General features: G+C 34.8%; 1 protein-coding gene across 1 annotated transcript; it reads left to right on the plus strand.

Moving 5' to 3' along the window:
• The first annotated feature begins 521 nt into the window (after positions 1-521).
• Positions 522-21,030, plus strand: LOC102593285 (probable magnesium transporter NIPA8). The gene is made up of 15 exons (XM_006338688.2): positions 522-869; positions 992-1,214; positions 4,947-5,034; positions 5,114-5,175; positions 10,492-10,577; positions 10,725-10,798; positions 13,498-13,600; positions 18,412-18,540; positions 18,621-18,720; positions 18,832-18,951; positions 19,865-19,955; positions 20,034-20,097; positions 20,263-20,359; positions 20,439-20,652; positions 20,793-21,030. Exons 2-15 carry the CDS (start codon positions 1,122-1,124, stop codon positions 20,843-20,845), a joined length of 1,374 nt encoding a protein of 457 aa, XP_006338750.1. The 5' UTR covers positions 522-869; positions 992-1,121; the 3' UTR covers positions 20,846-21,030.
• The last annotated feature ends 792 nt before the right edge of the window (positions 21,031-21,822 follow it).

Genomic DNA, 21,822 nt, shown 5'->3' on the forward strand with positions numbered 1-21,822 from the left:
TTTGAAAATTCAGTTTTCAAGGGAATGAAACGAAGAAGAGACGAAAAAGTTTAAAACGCTAGATCTGTTAATCTATGCGATTTAGTCCTTTTTCAGAAAGCTATAACAATTTGATATCAATTAATCCACCTAATTCATGGTTTGTTACATCCCATATTTTAATCCTTTAATTGTGGAATTAAGTTACAACATTCCATTCAAATTAATTAAATAATGTATCTCTTCCCTTTAATTATGGTAGATACATGTATCTAACCACTTTTGATTTATGTATCTGACTGAAAAAAAGTGATATAGCAAATAATTTAAAAATCTATCGAGATTCTAAGTAATTATAGTATAAAGTAGTGGGATTTATATAGTTTACTCTTTTTATAAGCTTTTTCCGTAGATTAGTGATATTTATGAGCCCAATTCCGTACTTTCAATTTGAAAACTGTAGTTGGAGTAATCATTTTTTGTTGAGCACCAAATGAAGAGTCTTTACCGACCGACAATCATTTAACAGGCAGGGCAGGGGCAACTCCTGAAGGGTTGATAAGTCGTCACGCTGAAAAATGGACCCCTCAACCACAGCCTGTTTTTTAATTGAGAAATGGCATGGCTGTAGGGGTATTTTTTTTTCTTCAGAAAACAATACTTTGCCAGGAACGCAAGACAGTCCATCGCCATCATCTTTGAACAAATTTGTCAACTCCCTCTGTATGTTAAAGCTTCAAATATCATTTTTAGGGTTAGATATAAATCCAAAGATAAATTTGATATCTCATTATTACAAGAAGGAAGAATGAAGTTCATTGTTTGATCCGCTTTCCTTCAAATTTCACGCAATACATAGCCGCTTTTAACCTGCCGGTCCCCCTTTCTAGGTGAACTTTCTCAGCTCCTCCTCAATTTCATTTTCATTATTTTTACATTATGATCTTCTGCCCATCTCTTTTTCTATATAATCACCTTTCCGCTTTCCCATACCGTGTCTGCCTATTTACAGTTCCTAGCCTCACGGATCTGATTATCTTCGGCGGTGATGCTCCTGCTCCTCGAAAGTCTACCAAAGTTGCAAAAACACTACTCACTTCACTCTGAACAATCTTTGAGGCTCTTCCTGATCTCTTCCATCCATGGGCGAGTGGGTAATTGGAGCCGTTATCAACTTGTTTGGAAGCATTGCCATTAACTTTGGAACCAACCTCCTTAAGTTAGGTCATGATGAGGTACTTTCTAACCTTTATTTTGATGTTCCACATTACAGAAATATCTGCCCTGTGCTTTGATGTTCCTGATCTCTTCCATTAGTTTGTGCTCACATTGGTTGTCTTAAAGTGTAGGCAAATGAATAATTGCTTAACTTAGAAAAGAGGAAATTGATTAGGTCAAAGTCTAATTCTGGTGAAGTATAGTGTCCATGTCCACGCCAAATTAAAATAATTGGGGCCTCCATATTTGAGCATGCAATGCAACACTTGTCTCTTTTTTTTGTTAAGAAGGAAAAAAAAAGTCTCGCAATTCATGCTCAAATATGGAATGCAAGACGTGGTGCTACAAAGGGGATATACTCTCATTTAATATAGCATGGTTCACTTTTACTATTGTTTCTTCGCTCTCTTTTTTTTTGTAATGGAAGGAAGTAGGATTCCAAATGGTACCTTTGAGTTGATGGATGACTTTATACAAATAACTTGTTTGTTTGTACACTTCCATTCCCATTACACCTGTCTATTTATGGGTTTCTCTTTTTGTTGCAATCATTGATTGGACGCAGTAAGAAGTATTCATGATGCATCAGTGTTGAATTTAATGTGATATTATCTACTTAGGCATTAGTTTTCATTTCTGTACAAACTTTGATGAGAGAGATGGACAACACATGTTCTTTTTGGCTTACTAAATCTATCCAACAATCTTAAATGCAAGTATTAAAGCAAATAATAGTGACTCAATACTGTTGGACTAATAATGGAATTGTGATACACTTTGGTTATGCGGGTTGATAACATGGCTGCATAAGAAGTGACTCAAACACTTTTGATTTTACGAGATAACAATATGGTTGGATGGAGGACACGTTGAAGTTGATCAATGTTTGCCGTAAGTCATATTACACATATATGAAGCAAGATTATTTAGGGGTGATAAGTGCGTCCAATATTAGAGGGGAACATGAAGTAAGAAGAGGGGAACAAGAGAACCAATAAAGTTATGACAAACTTTCAAAGTTCATTGAGGACATAAATTAGTAGACTTGATATGGAAGGGGGAAAGTATTCATGGAAGAGGGGTGATAGACATGTAAGTGCAGCAAGATTGGATAGATTTCTCATCTCTTATGAAATAGATGACATCTTCGGACACATCAAACAATCTATAATACAAAGAATAGTTTTAGATCATGCTCCCATTATGCTATAGTGTGGAGAACGGAAAAAATTAAAATCTTACTTCAAGTTTGAGAACTAGTGATGGCTGCAGCCAAAAGGCTTCAATGAGAGGGTAAAGGATTGGTGGGACTTATTCAATTATGAGGGCAATCCTGTATTTATTCTAATGGCAAAAGTGAGAGCTCTAAAAATTAAACTAAAGGAATGGAGTAAGACAATATAGGGGAACTTAGGGACTCAAAAACAAAATGTCTTGGCTCAACTAGATGCAATAGAGTAGATACATGAGAACAGAGCTTTGCAGTAGGAGAATATTGCCTCCATATTATCTCTCACAATGGAATTTTAAGACATAATAAGGAAGGAGGCGATTGTTTGGAGACAAAGATCCAGAGCAACATGGCTAAAATACGGGTATAAGAAGACAAGCTTTTTCCACAAAATTGAAAATGTCCTTAGGAAATTCAATACCACTGACAAGTTGAAGGTGGGTAGGGTTATGGTGGAGGATCCAAAAGAGATGAAGACAGAGATAGTCTCATACTTTGACTATACGTAGAAACAGAGGAATGAAGACCATATCTACAAATGGAAAACTGTCCCAAAATTATTGATAAGAAGAACTTGTTATTGATGGCACCTTTTGAATTCCAGGAGATTTTGGAAAGCATTAAAGCTTGTGTAGAGGACAAGGCACCTCACCTAATGGATACTCTATGGAGTTCTTTAAGTAGTGTTGAGAAATTATCAGAATGGAGCTTGTAGCAGCAATTCAAAATTTTCATGAGAAGGATTTCTTAAAAAGAAGTATGGAAATGCACCTAAGGGTCGCCTAATTGTCAATGAATTGGTTGAGAACCTTGATGTCTTAGGTTCAAAACTCAGTGGAGACAAAAAATACTAGGTGATTCTTTCCATCTGTCCTAGCCTTGGTGGATATAATTTCTTGGTACCTGTTGCTGGTGGGAGGTGGCAGGTTTCAAGTGAAATTAGTCAAGGTGCGCGAACGCTGGCCTGGAACCACGATCATCAAAAAAAGAGAAGTATGAAAGCTACCTTTGTAACATTGATTCCAAAGGAAGCAGGGGCAAAAGGGCTAAATGACCACAAACCCATAAGCTTAATTGGGGGAGTGTACAAGATCATAGCCAAGCTTCTGACAGAAAGGCCGAAGAAGGTAATTCATGGTTTGGTTGATAGACAACAAATGACCTTTCATCAAAGGTAGACAAATAATGGATGTAGTGTTAGTTACAAATGAATATGTGGACTCTAGACAAGGTAGTAGGAAGCCATGAATTGTTTGCAAGTTGGACATTCAGAAGGCTTATGACCATCTGAATTGGAAGTTCTTATTACCACTGCTGGAGAAAATGGGGTTTGGTCCTAGGTGGATCAAATGGATATCACAATGTATACACAGTCAAATTCTCAATATTAATCAATAGGGAACCTAATGGGTTTTCCCCATCTCAGAGAGGTCTGAGACAAGGTGATCCCTTGCCTCTTTTTTTTCTTCATATTAGCTATGGAAGGAATGAACAACCTATTGAATAAGGCGAAGAGGAAAGGATGGATCAAAGGTTTCCAAATGGGAGAGAAAAATAGTTTGGAGGTAATACACCTTCGGTATACAAATGACACCTTGATATTTTGTGAGGCAGTAGAGGAATAAATCCTAATTTTGAGGTTATCTTTATTATTTTTGAAGCAGTCTCTAGGTTGCATCTAATCTGGGAAAATAGTTTCATATACCCTATCAACACAGTAGATGAGATAGAGAACCTTGCAAGCAGACTTGGGGGTAAGGTGGGAGAGATGCCAACAACTTACCTTGGAATGCCTTTGGGAACTAAAAGTAAATCAACAAGGATTTGGAATGTGGAGAAATGAACAAGGATAAACAAATTTGAAGAGCCAATACCTATCTAGGGGTGGTAGATTGATACTAATTAATAGTGAACCGGACACTTTACTTTCTTATTTGATGTCTATCTTTCCAATACTTGCTAGTGTAAGTAAAAGAATAGATGCACTGAGAAGGAACTTCTTCCGACAGGGAAAAGAAGACAAGAAGAAGTATCACCTAGCCAATAGTTTATTGTATTTAAATCTTGAAACTTACATACAAATAGAATGATGCCAATTGTCAACCATATTGTACCATCTCAAATGAAAAGTGTGCCAAATAAATTGGAAAAAAATGAGTCATTATCCACGGAAAATCTCCCGCTGATGAATTATTTAAGAAGCTCTTCAACGAATAATATGCTTGACATCAATATAACGGAGACATGCTTGTTATCTAACAAGGAGGCATAGGTTGGTGTAGAAGTGTTCACTTCCATTTGTTCAGTTGTTGGAATTAGTATAATCTTGTAAGAGCATCTGCATTTTGTTTTTGAGTTCTTCTTTGTCGCATGTTATGAGAGGTTTGCGTAATGATTTATTGGTATGGCTGTATTTTGATATTCTTTTGTTCTTTTCTTTCTTTTCTTGTTATCCTCTGTCACCAGAGGCTCGACTTGTATTTTCTTTAGTAGCTCTAATGAATCATAAATATTTCAGAGGGAGAAGCACTCTGTGCTGGGTAATGAGGTAACAAATGTAAAGTCTACAATGAAGCCAATTATATACTTCCAAACATGGAGAGTTGGTAAGCATTGCTTTTGAGTTTGTCTCTTTACAAGTACTGATCCCATTTTAGTGTATTGATGGTGTTATCTTTTACACAGGTATTCTATTCTTTGCTATAGGAAATTGTCTCAATTTCGTTTCATTTGGATATGCTGCTCAGGTCCGTACTTATTGGTTCTTGTCTAGTTTGTCTTCAAATTTAGTGGGCTGTGTTGACTTTGGGCACGAAAAGTAGGTAAACTAGGGGTAGTGTTATCAAAAGCGAAAATCACAAAAAAGCTTTAAGGTCTATTGGGGCTTTAAGCACCAAGCGCTAATAAAGGGCTTTAAAGTAAAAAGGTGTAAATTGAGAAAAAAAAATACTAATATATATGTTTAGTCCAAGACTAATAATGTTTTTTGAGAAGACGTCCGGGACTAATACTAATAAGCATGAATCATCATATATTTATATAAAAGAGAACCCTAGGCCCGCCTACGTGGTGCCACCACAAGTCAGGATTTCCTTTTAAATTTATTTATTTCCAAAACTAGCCTTCCCCTTTCATGAAAAGTTGTGACTTTTATGAAGAGTTGCGACTTTTATGAAAAGTTATAACTTTTATGGAAGGTTGTCACCTTTTCGAAGGGTTGTAACTTTTTCAAAGAGTCGTGACCTTTCTGATATGGCACAATAAACATTTGTTCACACTACTATATTTTGTCAATAAATAGAGGGATTTCCTCTCATTTTAAAACAACAAAAAATTTGAACTACTTTTTCTTCTTCTGCACAATTAAATATTCGTGTACTTTACTCCTGTTGAGTGGTTCACTCACACCATTGTTTTTGTATCAATACACTGGTGAATAAAATCGTTCTATCCTGAGAGGATCTATTCCTTTAAACCTCGGGTACTAGAGGGGAATAATTTCCTTAAGGAGACACTGTACATTCAGTGGGCTCGATTTTTCCTTTCTGTTTCATTCTGTTGTTACAGATCCTGGTATGTTTTTTAACAGTTATTAATTTATGCGTTATTAATTGCTGTTTTTGAGTACATGTTTTAAACTATGTTGTTTATGTTTCTACAAAGTTATTGTTATAAGTATTTGTTAGTACAAATTAAATAACATACGTTAATTGAGTATTTACACAAGTTTTCTCTACTAAAATTGTTGAAGGTACAATAAAAAAATTTCCTTAAAGATCTACACTACCATCTCTGGAAGACAAAATTCAAATTTGGTATGCCATTGTAAGGACATATAGACCTTAAAAACTTTATCTCACCTTGATGTGCGAAGTGAACTAGAAAAAGAAGACAATAATTAATAAACTTTTGACATGGGTTCAATGATATGCCAGATGACCTATAGAGGAATATGACTAGACTGGAGCTTGTTTTAATCCCAAATACATAGATAACTACACAATAAATTAATTCCCAATATTCAATATGAAGTATGGACAAATTCTCAAGTTTACTGTAAGTTGTAAATACTTTTCTTGTAGTAATAAAAGGGTTTCTCGACACTGCGATTGGAATAGAAGTGTATCAAATTGAACTTCATCACTGCGGTATGTTGATTTTTAAAGAACACCCAAACAAACTGAATAGTTTTGTGTAATAATTTTTCCTTTCAAGTATATATAATAAGTTGAATTGTTGTCCAATTTGATACCTCTTTAATTTTCCATTTTAATAATTACTTCTGATACATTTGAATGAGGAACTTTAAAATGATATATGTAAAGCAAGAGGTAGGGCTGAACTTTCTACACAATAGAATTAGAATATTTTTTCACTTTTTTCGGCCTTTAAAATTTTATTTATCCTTTCACCAACGATTTTTTATTTATTAGAAAATTTAATATCTCAGGTTGATGTTCATTTGATTCCCCAAAATATCAAATAGTACCACTTCCTAGAAGCAAAAGGATAAATTATAAAATAAAATTAAAGATGATTGATTGAAGTATAAATGATAAGATGTTATAATTATTATTTTCCTTTACATTATTAATGTTCGTTACTACGTAATCTTGTATCTAAGATAATATAGTGTTTTAGTTTTAATGATCGATAGGCTTTAAGTATTATTTTATAAATCCCGTCATATTAAATTTCCGCGCGAGGCGCGGGTAATTTTACTAGTTATAAATATATGGATAAATTTTTAAAAAAATATTATGATAAGTGAGATATCAATTGTTTAGTGCCAGCCTCTTTCGGAGCGGCTAGGAAAAATATGTCTTAGAGCCTTAATAATGACACTGAAGTGTAGCACTCACCATGTTTTGTGCCTCACTTCAGGGCTTAAACACATTTTTGACAACATTGATCAGGGGAGAGGGAGAGGGGGAGGTTACAACCAACTTGCCTAATGTTATGTTGAGGTGTAAAACAATTGAGTTACTGTTGCGTAAGGTTTAGGGTATAACCCAACCGACACAACTTATTCCTATTTCTTTTTCTTTCACTGAATCTCTTTCAGAAAAGGTCCAACATCCATAGAATAAGAGGCAAATCAAATTGAGTGTTCTTGCTGCAATTCTTTGCATTTTCCTTTTCATTTTACTGTAGACAAGCTTGTGAGATGGTGTGATTGATAATCTATTTGAGGAAGAAGCCTCGTAGGTAATATCTGTTGAAAATGATTCTGTGTTGAGTAAAAATGTTTTTTGATTTATTTATAAAGACTGAAAAAGGGTAAAAAATGCCCTTAACCTATGTTAACGACAACTAACACATACTAGTGTAATCCCAGAGGTTCGGTAAGGATGGTATGTACGCATCCTTACCCCTACCTTAATCTAAGTGATATGAACAAAAATGCTCTTTGTTAATAGTTTGGTCCAAAAATGCCCACGTTGTTAATAGTTTGACCCCAAAAATGCCCCTATTGTTACTTAATTCAGCCAAAAATGCTCTTTTCCTAATAAAGATATTGTTTCTTTTCTTTTTAGCACATTCTTTTTCCTGATAAAAATGATGTTTTTAAAGAACATTTTTCTTGTTTCGTTTCTTTGAAAATTCCCCTTTTTAATGATAATTTTTTTTTTAAAAATAAAATCCCTTTAACTAATAAGAAAAATAGAATAGATCTTTTCTTCTGAATCTCGTTTTATCAATTACAACTAAATAACCTCATGCCTTTTTAAACTGATAATATATGTATATATGTGTATATATATATAAGATCAAGTAACCCCACCATTAATTTTCATATAGGTAATGATAATTTTTTTTCTTGATAAAATATGAATTTTTTTTATTTCTTAATCTTTTTCGATTTGAAATAAGATAAGCATTAGCCAATATATTCCTTGATTTTAAACTCAAAATGAATTAAAGGTCAACAATAATAACCCCATCATTGATATTTTAAAGATATTTTGTGATTTGAAACAATGTTATAATTTTCATTTTTTTATTTTTTGTTATCATTATATAAACGAAACTAATGATGGGTTATTATGATCTTATATATACGACCTATATTACAGGTTAAAAAATAAATGACATTATTTGATTTTAATTGATAAAACGAGATTGAAATGAAAAGTAGTTACTTGCCGCTTTTTACTAGTAAAGGGATTTTAAAATTAAGAAACAAGAAATGGGTCCTTCAAAAACATTATTTTTATTTGGAAAAATGTGTTTAAAATGATAAGATACAATATGTTTTATCACAAAAATGACTTTTTTGACTCAATTAATTAACAATAAGGGCATTTTTGGCCAAACTATTAACAGAGGCCATTTTTTGTTCAATTTCACATAGTTTGGTATTTTTGACTCTTTTCCGTATAAAAAAAGGTTTTTTGATTTAATTTAACCTCCTTTTTTGGTTTTCATTTTTTGCTTTAGAATACCGACTAACTGATTCCCCATGAAATGGTACTCTCTCTGTCCCTAATTACTTGTCCACTTTTGAATTGACACACATATTAAGAAAGCAATGATTGACATAGTAAGTTTACTATTTTACTATTAATTATGAAGGAGATGAATTAAAAACTTAAGATTTTCAAAAAGTTGTACCTTTTTCAAAAGATATATTGAGCACCTTATTTAACCTAATATTGAGCACCTTGTTGATCAGACAAGTAGAAATGATACAAAGCAAGGGTCATCAAAAGAAACAATACAAAGCAAGATTGAATAAATGAACCTTCATCCAAGTACGAACAAGATTGAAAGAATCAAATCACTTTAACGAAAGCATTATGGTTCATCACAATCCTAGCTAGAACGTTTAGTTACAAATCATATCCAAGAACAACGCAAAACATATGTAGATGAAAACTATCCATCAAAATATTCTTCGTATCGAAGAAAAAGCCCAAGAGTTATTCTCCATAAAAATGCTTAGATCTTAAGAATCAAAAGATGACTATTTAAGGCTTGCTGTTAGAGAGTTGAGGTCACAATGGCCCTGATAAAAAAGAAAAAAAAAGGAAACGAGAGCTGCAGTCACAATTTCCATCTCAGTTTGAATGCTAGCTCGAATCAATTTCAGCACTTCAATTTGGCAGTCCTCAGTCGGTAATTAAGGTGCTGCAGTCGATGCACTACTTGGAACTCTTGTCTGCGGTTGCAGGCTCAGTGGGACATCCCTTTTTCTCACTCTGTTCTCATTGTCTAATGTTTCCTTTTTGCTTTCTCATTACCACTTTTTATCTATCCTTCTTCCCATGCATAAAAAACACAACCATGAGATTCATCCTCAAATTGATTAAAAATCACTTAACAATAAGCGCAAAATTGTTCCTTGATAGGGGAATTGCCAGACATTATGCAAAATATCACATTTATCCGGTGGTTCATGCAGTTCAACACTATCTGTTTGTCATTTTGACTAATTTATGAAGTACATCATGCATGACTTAATTTGTATTTTTAAAATATAAATCTACATGCATATAAAAGATATCACCAGCCAAAAGGGTTTCGTTTCCATTTTGTAGCGTAAATCGTAATGGTAAAATCATATTACATATAGCTTCTTAGCTTGTTTTTCAACACAAGTAAGTGAACTTTGTAGTGATGTTGCTACTTTTAGATAAAGAAAAAATAGAAAGAGATTGGTCTAAAAAGGAAAAAGGCTTCAGTTTTTATTTAATGAACATGCTTATGCGAAGTCTAATGGTTGGGCACAAGCATGTTGTCAGATGGATTACAAGGATGTAACCTGTTGGATGTACGACTGAATACAAGATTGGGTGTACAAACTATCAAGACTAGTTTTCCGCTCTCATCTCTGATTTTCTCACTCTTTCAACACATCACGCATGGTGTTGCTTTAGTTGATTAGAATAAAAGGGTCAAAACTGAAACAGTTATTCTTCCTGCGCATCTCCTTAAATGATGCATTATCTGTTGTTTTTTACACAGTATCAGTTTCAGTGCATTAGCAGCAAAATTTACCCTTTCTGGATGATGTGTATTTTGTTTTTTCCTTTATCATCTTGGTGTTTCCTCTTTGGCAGTCACTTCTAGCAGCTTTGGGATCTATACAATTTGTCTCGAACATAGCTTTTGCCTACTTTGTTTTGAACAAAACAGTGACAATCAAGTAAGATAACATTTAAATTTCTTCTATTAAAATCAATAAGGACCTGAGTATAGACTACCAGCAATTCATAGAATTGATTGCTGATGTATGGTACTTATTATCCTCATTATACAAGTTACAGTCTGATAAATATCTTTCGTATTGCAGTGTACTGGTAGCCACTGCCTTTATTGTTCTTGGAAACATCTTCCTTGTAGCCTTTGGCAACCACCAGTCACCTGGTATGTGATGGAAGGTGAAAAGCTTGTTGTTTTAGTTGCTTGTATTTGTACAGAATATTGGGTTTCTTCCATAGAGTATCATATTTTGTATACCTAAAAAAAAGAGTACCATATTTTGTACATTCAATCAATTTTTGGATACTACGTGTATACAGGAGTTGTTCCAATATAAATAAAATTATTTACCTTACAAAAGAATATCTCATACCATGAAAATCTGTTATAGGACTGACATATAGTCGACTCCCTACTTGATACTTCTAAGTTGATCCCGTACTATGACAGTGCCTTGTATATATCTTGGGCGAAATGGTCTGATGGATCCTTATACTTGTATCAGTTTGTATTCAAGACCCTTTTACTTAACCATTTGTCAATTGAACCCTTAGACTCAATTAAAATGATACTTTTAAGCCCCTCCACCCATGTGTGTAGCTCACTCTCCTTTACATAAATGACATGTCATATCCACGTCATATATATTAGTGCCATGTCATAAATTTCATAACTTTTTTTTAAAATTATTAACCAAAATTATTTAATAAAAGGTAAAATAATAAAATTTTAATTTATTCTTATAGTAAACCTTCATACATCTGATTCTCCTCATTTTCTCTGTTCACGGCCAACATCTACTGGAGAAGCCATCGCTGGCGTCGTCACCACTTTTGCCAGCGAAATCACATATACTCTCTCCCTCACCTGTCTTCATCTCCGCCGCACACCATCACCATTTCCTTTCCGCCTCCAACCATCACTAGATCTGGCCGAAAAACCTCTTCACCGCCATGACCATTGGGATACAAAACTGTTCTCAAGACTATTAGAAGCTCCAAAGCAAAACTTGGTATCATTGCCAACAACTGTCCTCCTATCAGGAAGTCTGAGATAGAGTACTATGCTATGTTGGCAACGGTTGGAGTACAGTATTATTGACCCAGGTGATTCTGACATTATTAAAAGTTTGCCTGCTGACCAGTGAAGAGGCATTTGATTTGATGCTGTTTTGGATCCTATTCGGAAGTTGCCCGATTGTTATTAAGAAAAGTAGCTATGATTGATGAGTTTGGCAACTTTATTTATCACTTGTTGGAAGAAAGTTTTGATGATGTTTAATCTGATTTTAACAATTTTCCAATTTTCTTGAGTTATTGTTCAATCTACTATGTAGACTTTGATCTGTTAAAAAAATAAATAAAATTTAACCCAAAAATTTGCTTTTCCACCTTGCTTGGAAGACATGGTTGATTTTCTAGGGTTAAGAGTTTGGATCTGTTGATGAAAACTCTCTCCTAACCCAAATAGTTACGTTTTTGCTAACTTTTGGGATGTTTCTATGTTCACTGAATGAATCAGGATGGGGCACTTGGTCCTTTCCAATATATACGGACATGTATTGTGGTGCCTTTGCCTATCAATAATTCATATTGGCGTTAAAAAAAAAAAGTTATTCACTCGCCTAAAGGAGCGTGAAGTTGCACACTTTTGCCAACTCAGACATTTTAATGCCACATAAGTGTGGTCAATGGTCAGAGGGATTTGTTAAATTGTGTTTTATTGAGTCTAAGGGTTCAGTTGACAAATGATTAAGTAAAAGGGTCCAGAATACAAATTGATACAAGTACAAGGGTCCATCATACCATTTCGCCTATATCTTGCTACCAACACTTTCGATCTTATTTTTTGTAAAAAAACCAGGAACCCATGTTATTTGCTTATGAGACTGTTCAGACCATTTTAGCATATACACTCAAGTAAAGTGAAATTTATGCTAGATGATGGTGGACCTTATAAAGGTTGTTGATTTATGCTAAAACAACTTTGTTACTCTTGTGTTTTGAAGCCTGTTTTGAACAACATTTTTATTGAGCCAAGGGTCTATCGGAAACACCCTCTCTACACCACAAAGGTAGGGGTAAGGTTTGCATACACCCCACACTCCCTAGACCCCACTTGTAGGATTACACTGGGTAGTTGTCTTATCAATAACCTGTAAGACCTAAAGTGGCTGAATTGAGAAGGGGAAAAAGGCCTATGAAAGTTGCAGGAAAAGGATTGTACATAGTATATTCAGCAGATGTAGGCTGCATATTATGTTTATAAGTTGCCATAAGGTTAAACTATTTACCTTATCAAAAAAAATAAGTCGCCAATAAGGTTGCATTCTACTAGACATTGCTTGAGCATTTGATCTTTTTCTGATTGTGTTGTACCCTGATGTATCTTTTCGCTGCTCGGTGATCTTCATACTTGAATCAGTTCTGGGTACTTGAGTCCTTGTGCATGCTGCCAGCTTAAGTTGAAAATTTACCCACATTTCATGTGACATCAGTAACAAGCCTTATTACCCCATAATTCTATTGTTGTTCTTTATTTCCTTTTTTTTTTCTTGCTAAGAAATTGGAATTTCGGGTATTACTCTTAGAGCATGAGGCAAATTGTTCAAACCATTCAGAGAGCCAATTCCTTACTTAAAAATGGGGATACTAAGATAATATATTTTCCAACAAAGAGAAATGTGTCATTCTTTTTGGTACATACTAACTATGCATTTAGACAATCATATGCTCTGCTTTATAGTAATGTATGATTGTATATGCTTTCATGTTTACCTTATCGAACCAAATAAAGTAGAAAAGAAGAAAAGATTGTTACTTGCTTCCAACAGATTATATTTTATTATCATCCTTTCTTTGTAGTTTACACGCCGGAGCAGTTGGCTGAGAAGTACAGCAACATTACGTTTCTTCTATACTGTCTCACTTTGGTCTTAGTTGTTGCTTTACATCATTCAATATACAAGTAAGTCACAATGGCACAGTCAATAATCTCTGTACCTTTTTTTGGTGTCAAGTAATAGTATTCGATGTTGTTCGAGTTCTTCAAAAATACCATTGGGTGTGTGTCGGATCCTTCAAAAACTATGCATTTTTGGATGATATGACATGGGTGCGGCAACATTTTTGGAGGGTCTGAGCAACATAGATAGCATTCTTTATAAATAACATGTCAAATACTTCAAAAAAAGAAAAAAAAATAACATGTCAAATACCGTGACTTATAAAAACTTAGCCTGCTAGAAGTAATGAATTTGGGATATATACCTTCAAAGTAAATTTCGAAAATTTAACATCTTTAACCTACTTATTGACCAAATGAGTTATTGATGGCTATAACCAGGTGAAAATAAAAACTCTTGCTATAAACTGTGGCGCTTGCTCCTTGTGATGTCTTTCCTGCCTTCATCTCCAGTTATGGACTTCAACTTCTCTTTGTTCTCCACGCATGCTTATACATGCCACAACTAAAGTGACTATGCTAAGAATTGCTGTGTGTCCCTTTTGATTCTTCATGGCTATGATTATAGTCAAATATCAACTTAAGTGGGACTAGTTCTACTTTTGTAAGTCAGGTTCACTAAATATTGTCAGAATAGGAATACGTATATACAATCCTACTTAGAATAGGAACAGTAATCCTAGTTAGAAAAGGAGTCTAACATAGTGTGTATAAGTAGGGTTTCAATGTAACAATGTAGATACACAATTGAATAGTATTCTTCTCCTATATTTCTCAGATGCAAACTTCACTTAACACCCATGAGGTCGTGTGTTTGAAACTTGCCAGCCCTTGTTTTATCCATTTTTAAAGCTTCTTTTAGCTAAAAAGGGGAAAACCCAAGGAAAAGCTGGATACAAAATTCGAACCCACTTCCTTTAGGTGGAGAAAAGAAGCTTTGCGGCAATTTCAACCAGTGCACCGAACTCTTCTCTGTGTCTTAGGGTGCCTACTAAAATATATTTTCATATCTCAAGGTATATATATACATATATATACATAACTTTCTTTCTCAAGAAAAATATATACATAACTTTTCCGAAGTTAACAGGTGCACGTACACTCCACCCTTCCACGTGGGTTCACCTCTATATACTGGTAAATTTAGAAGTGGATGCTAAGGAGCTGTTTGGTTATAAGTTTTACTCTCCCTTCTTTTTAGGTTCTTCCTGGTTTTGGAAGTACAATGTTCTCAACAATCGGAATTATTTCCTGATTTTTTTGGATTGATCCAAATTTCCAATCAACATAGGACTGTTTTAATGAATAAGAGAATGCTAGATTTGCGCACAATCTAGAATCAGATTTTGTAACCAGTAAAAGCCTATAGAGATATCACTTGGCCAGCCTTATCAAAGGTAAAAAAGGAGATTGCCACTAGGGTTTAGTAGTTGAAGAAATGTCGTGTTCGTAGAAAGAAGAGAAGGTTGACATATACCGGACGAGAACTCTAGCTTTACTTGTTCCCAGAAATGTCTCTGTGTCATTTGAGTGGAGTGGGATCATATTGCTTTTCCTAGAAACATGTAAGGTCGAGTGATTCAATATAAGCTAAAATGGGGTAGTGTCACAACCTAAAGTATACCCTAGGCGTAACATGGCGTATAGAACCCCGAGAGGCCCTAGACAAGCCACTTAACATACATCATTACATTGTACAAGATAATAGAATTAAAGACTTAGATAGCATTTCATACATCAATAGAGTTTGACAAAAAGCGGAAGTTTAATCATAAGTCTCAAAGCCATCTAATACATCATAAGGAAAGTGATTGGGACGTAACCCATACATCACATACAAAGTCGAAAACAAAAATGACATAAAACAATAAAGAATCTCAGTCCTCGAAACATGAGGACTCACCAGTCTTCGAAGCCTCTGAAGGATCAACTAGCCACGAGTATGAGAGGTAGGAGCGTTAGACCCTTCATTAGTGAAACAATGTAGGCACACGTATGCATTAGCACATGGAATGTACCAAGTATGAGGCAATATGCATAAACATGAACATGATAATATACATGACTTAAAATGAATAACGAAACAATTAAAAGCTTATAGAGAAGAAATGACATGAAGATCATAAAACATAGTCAAATACATTAACATAAAGGACATAAGAAAAGCTTGAAGAAAACATAGTCATTGTTTGGGATATTAGTTTTAACCGACAATAAGACCATGAGAGCTATATCATGTAATCTGGTATATTCCTCGTACCGAAAGAAGGGAAAACTACTTGCCAAGGTAGAATCCGTACATAATCCACTCGCTAGGTCACTTAAGACATCCTACGGGGCATGTAGTTTGGGACTAGAGGTTGCTAGTAGAGACTACCCTATTTGAGCCTCCACCTCGAAGCCCTCTTGGTGCTAAGTCTAATTCCAACGGAATGGATAAAAGTCAAAATACCAATTTAACATAGGGAAATGCAATGATCACTACCAATCCATGTCTTTCAAGATCAAAACATAGAATAACTCCTTAAACATAATTCAACATGAATGAGAAAACCTTTCAGCAATGTGAATTCATTTGTGAGAAATACCTTTCACAATCATGATCATCATAGTAAGTGAGAAATCCTTTCACAATAGCATCAATACTTTCCTTTCAAAACATCATAATTCATTTACAATAACTTCATGAAAACATGCATATCTTCATAAATTCATAATTCATAGTTCATGGATTCATCATAGGATCATGGTTGAAAAACATAATTTAGGCATGGGTAATTGAAATTTCAACTAAATATCATAGATTAACATCAAGTAATGCATTAGAAGACTTCATTAATGATAATCAATCATAATTGGATGAAATCCACATTTATTGAATTGAAACCCTAACTTGAATCAATTGAAATTGAATTGGGGAATTGAAATCCTTGGGGACCCCATGGAGGAAAGGACTCCATGAGTGAATACACACATACCTTGATCCTTTAGGCCCAAGAAAAATGGAGAATTGGTAGACTTGAATGGAACCCTAGCTCTTTTCTTCTTCCTTAAACTTGAGAGAATTGGGAGTATGAATTTGGTCAAGTTTAGGGAATTTAGGAGAATGAGTTGAAATGGGTAAATTGGGGGCTTAAAACGTTTATATAGAGCTCAAGGTAGAAGGAAAACGACATAGTTTTAGGTTAAAACAATTAGAAAAAGACCCAAAAAACCTTTAAAAATAACTTTCGAGCCTCTCCTACGGTCCCTAGGTCCTTCTACGGACTGTACTGGTCACCGTAGATAGGTTCAAAAGCTATTATTTAGAAACTATTATTTAGACCAACTTTTGACGGAACCCATGTAAGACTTGTAGGTCTTCTTATGGTCTGTACATGCCATTCGTAGAAACCAACTTTACCCCTTAAAATTTTACTAAGTCTGGGACTCACCTACGAGACCTACCTACGACTCATACAATGGTTAACAGACCGTCCTGGTGAACCATAAAAAGGGGTACTGGGATGTGATTTTTTTTTGAAATTTATTTTCCACTTCCTACGTTGCCATCTACGGACCGTAGAAGCATCTACGGTCCGTAGATGGGACCTGAAACCAGACTTCAGTTCAGAAATTTAATTTTATCCTTTTTCCAAGTTCCAAGGTATTACAGGTAGTTTGGTGGTGAATTTGGATGGAGTCCCATTCCTTTAAAAAATGGTGTGGTCAGGTCAGGTCATAAAATACAAGATGTGTATTGATTATTTACCTAATAAAAAAAAGTAAAAATATAGGATGACTTCCAGAGAGAAGCTCATACTTTTCTCTAAATTCTAGGAAGATGGAGAACATGTCTTTCAAGGAAGCTTTAGCTTGACCAACTTTGGATTTAGGAGGAAGATGTCAAAGGAAGGAGCCATCGAGAGAGCCCATCTTCTCTCTGTCGGAAGAACATACTTTAAAGAGAAGGACTTTTGAAATCCTATTTGGCTGGGCTTTTTCTAAATGGGTAGGTTCATCGAAGGTCGTTTGAAACTGTAGTGGCTATGTTGAAGATTACGCAAATGAACGACACCCATTTCTTGTTTCGTTTTGTTAATGAGGAGCAAGCACTGGAGATTCTCAATGGAGGAAAACGATGGTTCAATGATAATTTTCTGTTTTGGACCGGTGGACAGAGTATGAGTGATGTGTTGATCCACACTTTCCCTAATTTGCTGAATTACTGCCTCCCTTTGACAAGGTAACCTGTAAATGCTTGGAAACTCACATGTTACCCCAAAAGCTCTCTCTACTCCCATCCCCTATCCTAAAAGATATATCATAAAAAAAAATCTACCCAACCCTTGATGATATTCCTCCACACTCCACATCCAAATGGTAATGTTAGATGATTGGTGTCATTGTAGGGATTATATCTTTTTGTAAGGTTTTTGCTTTTTGGTATAATTTTTGTAAATGAGTGGGTCTTGCCGTTCATTGGTGGAATTTATTACGCTCTCTGTGCCACAGTTCCACTTTATGTGTCCTAGTTACTAATTGAAGTGTCAAAGGATACTTTCCTTGACCATAATTTTTTTAAATTCTTTTAAAATATTTTGAATTGTTTACTATTGTGACCTATAATACTTTCTATATAGTTTCTAAATATGTAAATTTATTTCAAAATAAATTTAAATTGGATATCCTTCTAAACATTGCAGCAGTAGAAAGCACAATGCTAAGTTTGAAAAACAACAAATCATTAATTTGTCATATTTTCTATAGATCTGTATTGGAGAAAGAGGATGCTTATCTCGGTAGTTCTTGCATATCTAATGTCAATCATGCAGGAGAGGAGAACTGATGCTTGCTGTCCCTATGAATGAAAGTAAGCCATATTGGCACATGCTGCTTCCATTTTCGTATGCAGTTGTTTCAGGTGCTGTTGGATCATGTTCGGTATTGTTTGCGAAGTCTCTGTAAGTGGAATATATGGTTCTTTGCCTTCTATGGAAGAACTGAATATTATACATTTGACGCTGATTACTTCTATTTGTAGTTCAAACATGTTAAGATTGTCCATGTCAAGTGGTTATTCATTGCACAGCTGGTTCACGTATTCCATGCTCCTGCTGTTTCTTAGTACAGCTGGATTTTGGGTAATAGTGATGGACTCGTTCATTGCGTTATCGTTCAATTGTTGTAAATATAGAATACTTGAAACATGTGTAATTCAACTGACTCTGTTCTTGAATTTATCATCTTCGCAGATGGCAAGGTTAAATGAAGGACTTTCGTTCTTTGATGCAATACTTATTGTCCCTATGTTTCAAATCACTTGGACGTTTTTCTCCATTTGTACAGGATTTGTGTACTTTCAGGAATACCAGGTTTGCTCGTTCTCCGTGTCTACGGCAGGGCATGTTCTCCTCACCCTTTCCTTTTCTAAAATGGATGTAAAGAATTAGAAATGAATGTGTGTTGGGCATAAATTGCTTGATTATTTCCTCAAACATGTTTGGGTTTAAAATAGCGTTTACAAGTATTCCTAAAGAGGAAAGGGAAATAATTCCTAATTTTAGTTGCACAAATATAGGGATTCTAAACCTTTCCCATATTTACAAAGAGTAATCACTTCTCATACTACTAATTTTCAAGTTCTAACAGCCTTTCTCAAGTGGGAATGTACATATTATTTGCTCTCAACATGCCACTAATACAGATTCAACACTGGAGTTACAGTGACTTTATGAGAATGCCTTCTAATTGATCACTGGGGTTGATAAAACCTGTCGCAATGCACCTTGACTAAATTTTTTGTTGAATGAATGACAATTTACTTCTATATGCTTTGTTCTCTCGTGAAATACTGGGTTAAAGCAATGTATATTGCAGCTTGATTGTCACAGATCAATTGCATTGGTGCACCTCCTGTACCTCTCAACTCTTCAAGATCTTTCTTTAGGATATAAGCTTACATGTGGCCAAAGCCATTACTCGATATTCCACTGTGGTTCTTGATCTAGTTGCTACATCTTGCTTTTTGCTTTTCCAAATTAATAGATTTCCTCCTGTAACAAGAACTTAGTTCTAATTACAGAACTATTAGGATTCCAAACCTTACCATATTTACAAGGAGCGTGCTCTTGCTATATTGACAATCTAACAATAAAGTTGGGAGAAAGATCTATGGTCTCCATTTTGGTAGTCTAGTTGATTGCTGTATCTAGGATGACAATTGTTTCAACTTTGATTTTCAAGTGAGTTTGCAGACTAAAAACCTAAAATTGTAAATTTACACAGGTCTTTGATGCATTAAGAACGACAATGTTTATTCTTGGAATGATTTCTGTATTTGTGGGCATTTCTTTGCTTGCCCCAGATGAATCAAAAGGTATTGTCATTTTAAATCACAGGTTCTTGATAATAAAATGTGCCTAGGGCATGAAAGACTTAAAAGTAATATCTGCAGGAGGTGAAGTGAAGGATGGTTCTTTAGTTTCAACAACTTCAAATTTGTCACAGGATGAGGAGAGGTATGTGGTCTCCACCTCTTATTATGTAGACATTGATTATTGGAGATTGAGTAGTAAATTCTTGCTTTTATCTCGTCATTAATTCCTCATGGTTAAAATTGCTTAGCAGAATGACCTGTTATTCCCTGATTCCTGCCTTTTTATTGGTATTTATGCACATGTCAGGCTGTTAATGCCATCTGAAGACTCCCAAATTAAGGATATAAGATCATTTGGACGAGTTATGCTGATGAAAGCTGCTAATATGATTGTAAAGGCAAAGGTTCTGATGGTTGTCCGTATTTACTATTCCATGAAGGATATTTCATGCTTACATATCTAAAGAATATACTTTCACACAGGCTGCATGTTCAGTATCACTAGGCTTTGGAGAAGACTCACTTCATGCATCATCAGTGCTGGTGATGCCCATGGTTTCATCGAAAATAACAGGCTTCCGAGGAGGTGGCCTTGATCGGGCAAAAATATTATCTGTTCGAGGACCAGGTTGGAACAAATTCGCAGTTGATAAAGATAGTGAGACAATCCTGGAGACAACTGCGATGTTGCCCCAAGGTATCAACTTGGACTAGGAGAGCGTTGCATTGGTTTGTGGAGATGGACATGCCAATGGTGTTTATTTCTTCTTCCTTATGGAGAAAATTGTGTCTCTACTTCCCATTTACTAATTGTACACTTTATTATTCCACTCGTAGTCTGTCAGAAGGCAGCAGATGCTGGGACGGGGAGGGGAATAGCATATGTTTGAAGAGGTAGGTCTAGCTAGCATGATTTGTAAGGGGAATATACTACGTTGATGAGAACACTTTGATAGAATGCTCATTTATCTCTTTGAGGCATAATCTTATAAATTGTTTTTGTAGTTTACGAGAATACTAGGTTTGACTGTAAGGCAAGACATTCTGCATTAGCTGCTGGCTGTTGATAGTTTGAGCTCGCGTGATTGTTTTACTAGTGTAATTAATGTTCTGGTTTCCTCTGTCTGGTGACTGGCGCATATGATTCTGGCTGCAACCTAATCAACTACATAGCCTTAAACAGATAATTAAATGGTCTTTTAGAATCATGTACTCTAGATATACTAGCAGAGTCCAGAATTTCGATAAATGGCAGTACAGTATTTAAGCAGGAAGGAATGGGGTGGGACAATTAATAACGATGTGAAACTTGGATGGCCCATAGAGAGTTACGTAGTAACAAGGCAAACACTAAACAGCTTAACTGGAATTATTTGCAATCATTTCTGTAAGTTAGACGTGAGTTTGGTAATTTAGTAGGCATGTTCTACATTTATATGAAGTATAAAAAATATTTTACTCTCCATAAAATAGCTCTAAAAAATTATTCAAATCAACTTCTCAGCAATTAGAGTACACTTTTTTCTAACCATTTTTTAAGTTTGAGTTTATTTTAGAGATAAGTGACAGAAATACACCTGAATTATCCTTTTTTTTGAGTTTCATACCTAAACTAAACACACCTCAGCGGTGTATGTAATGCACTCTCTTTTATTTGAAAAAACATTGACACATAATATTTCACATGGATTAAATATTTCACCTTGATAAAAATTAAATAATAAACTATTAATATTAATTAAAAATTAAAAATTTAAGTATCACTATCCCGAAAATTAATACTTTTTTAAAAAATAAAATTTAAATTAATTTTCTTACCCTTTCCACCACATCCACCCCCCCGGCCAACAATCCTCTATCCTTTTAT

Source organism: Solanum tuberosum, unplaced genomic scaffold, assembly GCF_000226075.1.
Source record: "Solanum tuberosum cultivar DM 1-3 516 R44 unplaced genomic scaffold, SolTub_3.0 scf00004, whole genome shotgun sequence".
In the NCBI taxonomy this organism is placed as follows: Eukaryota; Viridiplantae; Streptophyta; class Magnoliopsida; order Solanales; family Solanaceae; genus Solanum; species Solanum tuberosum.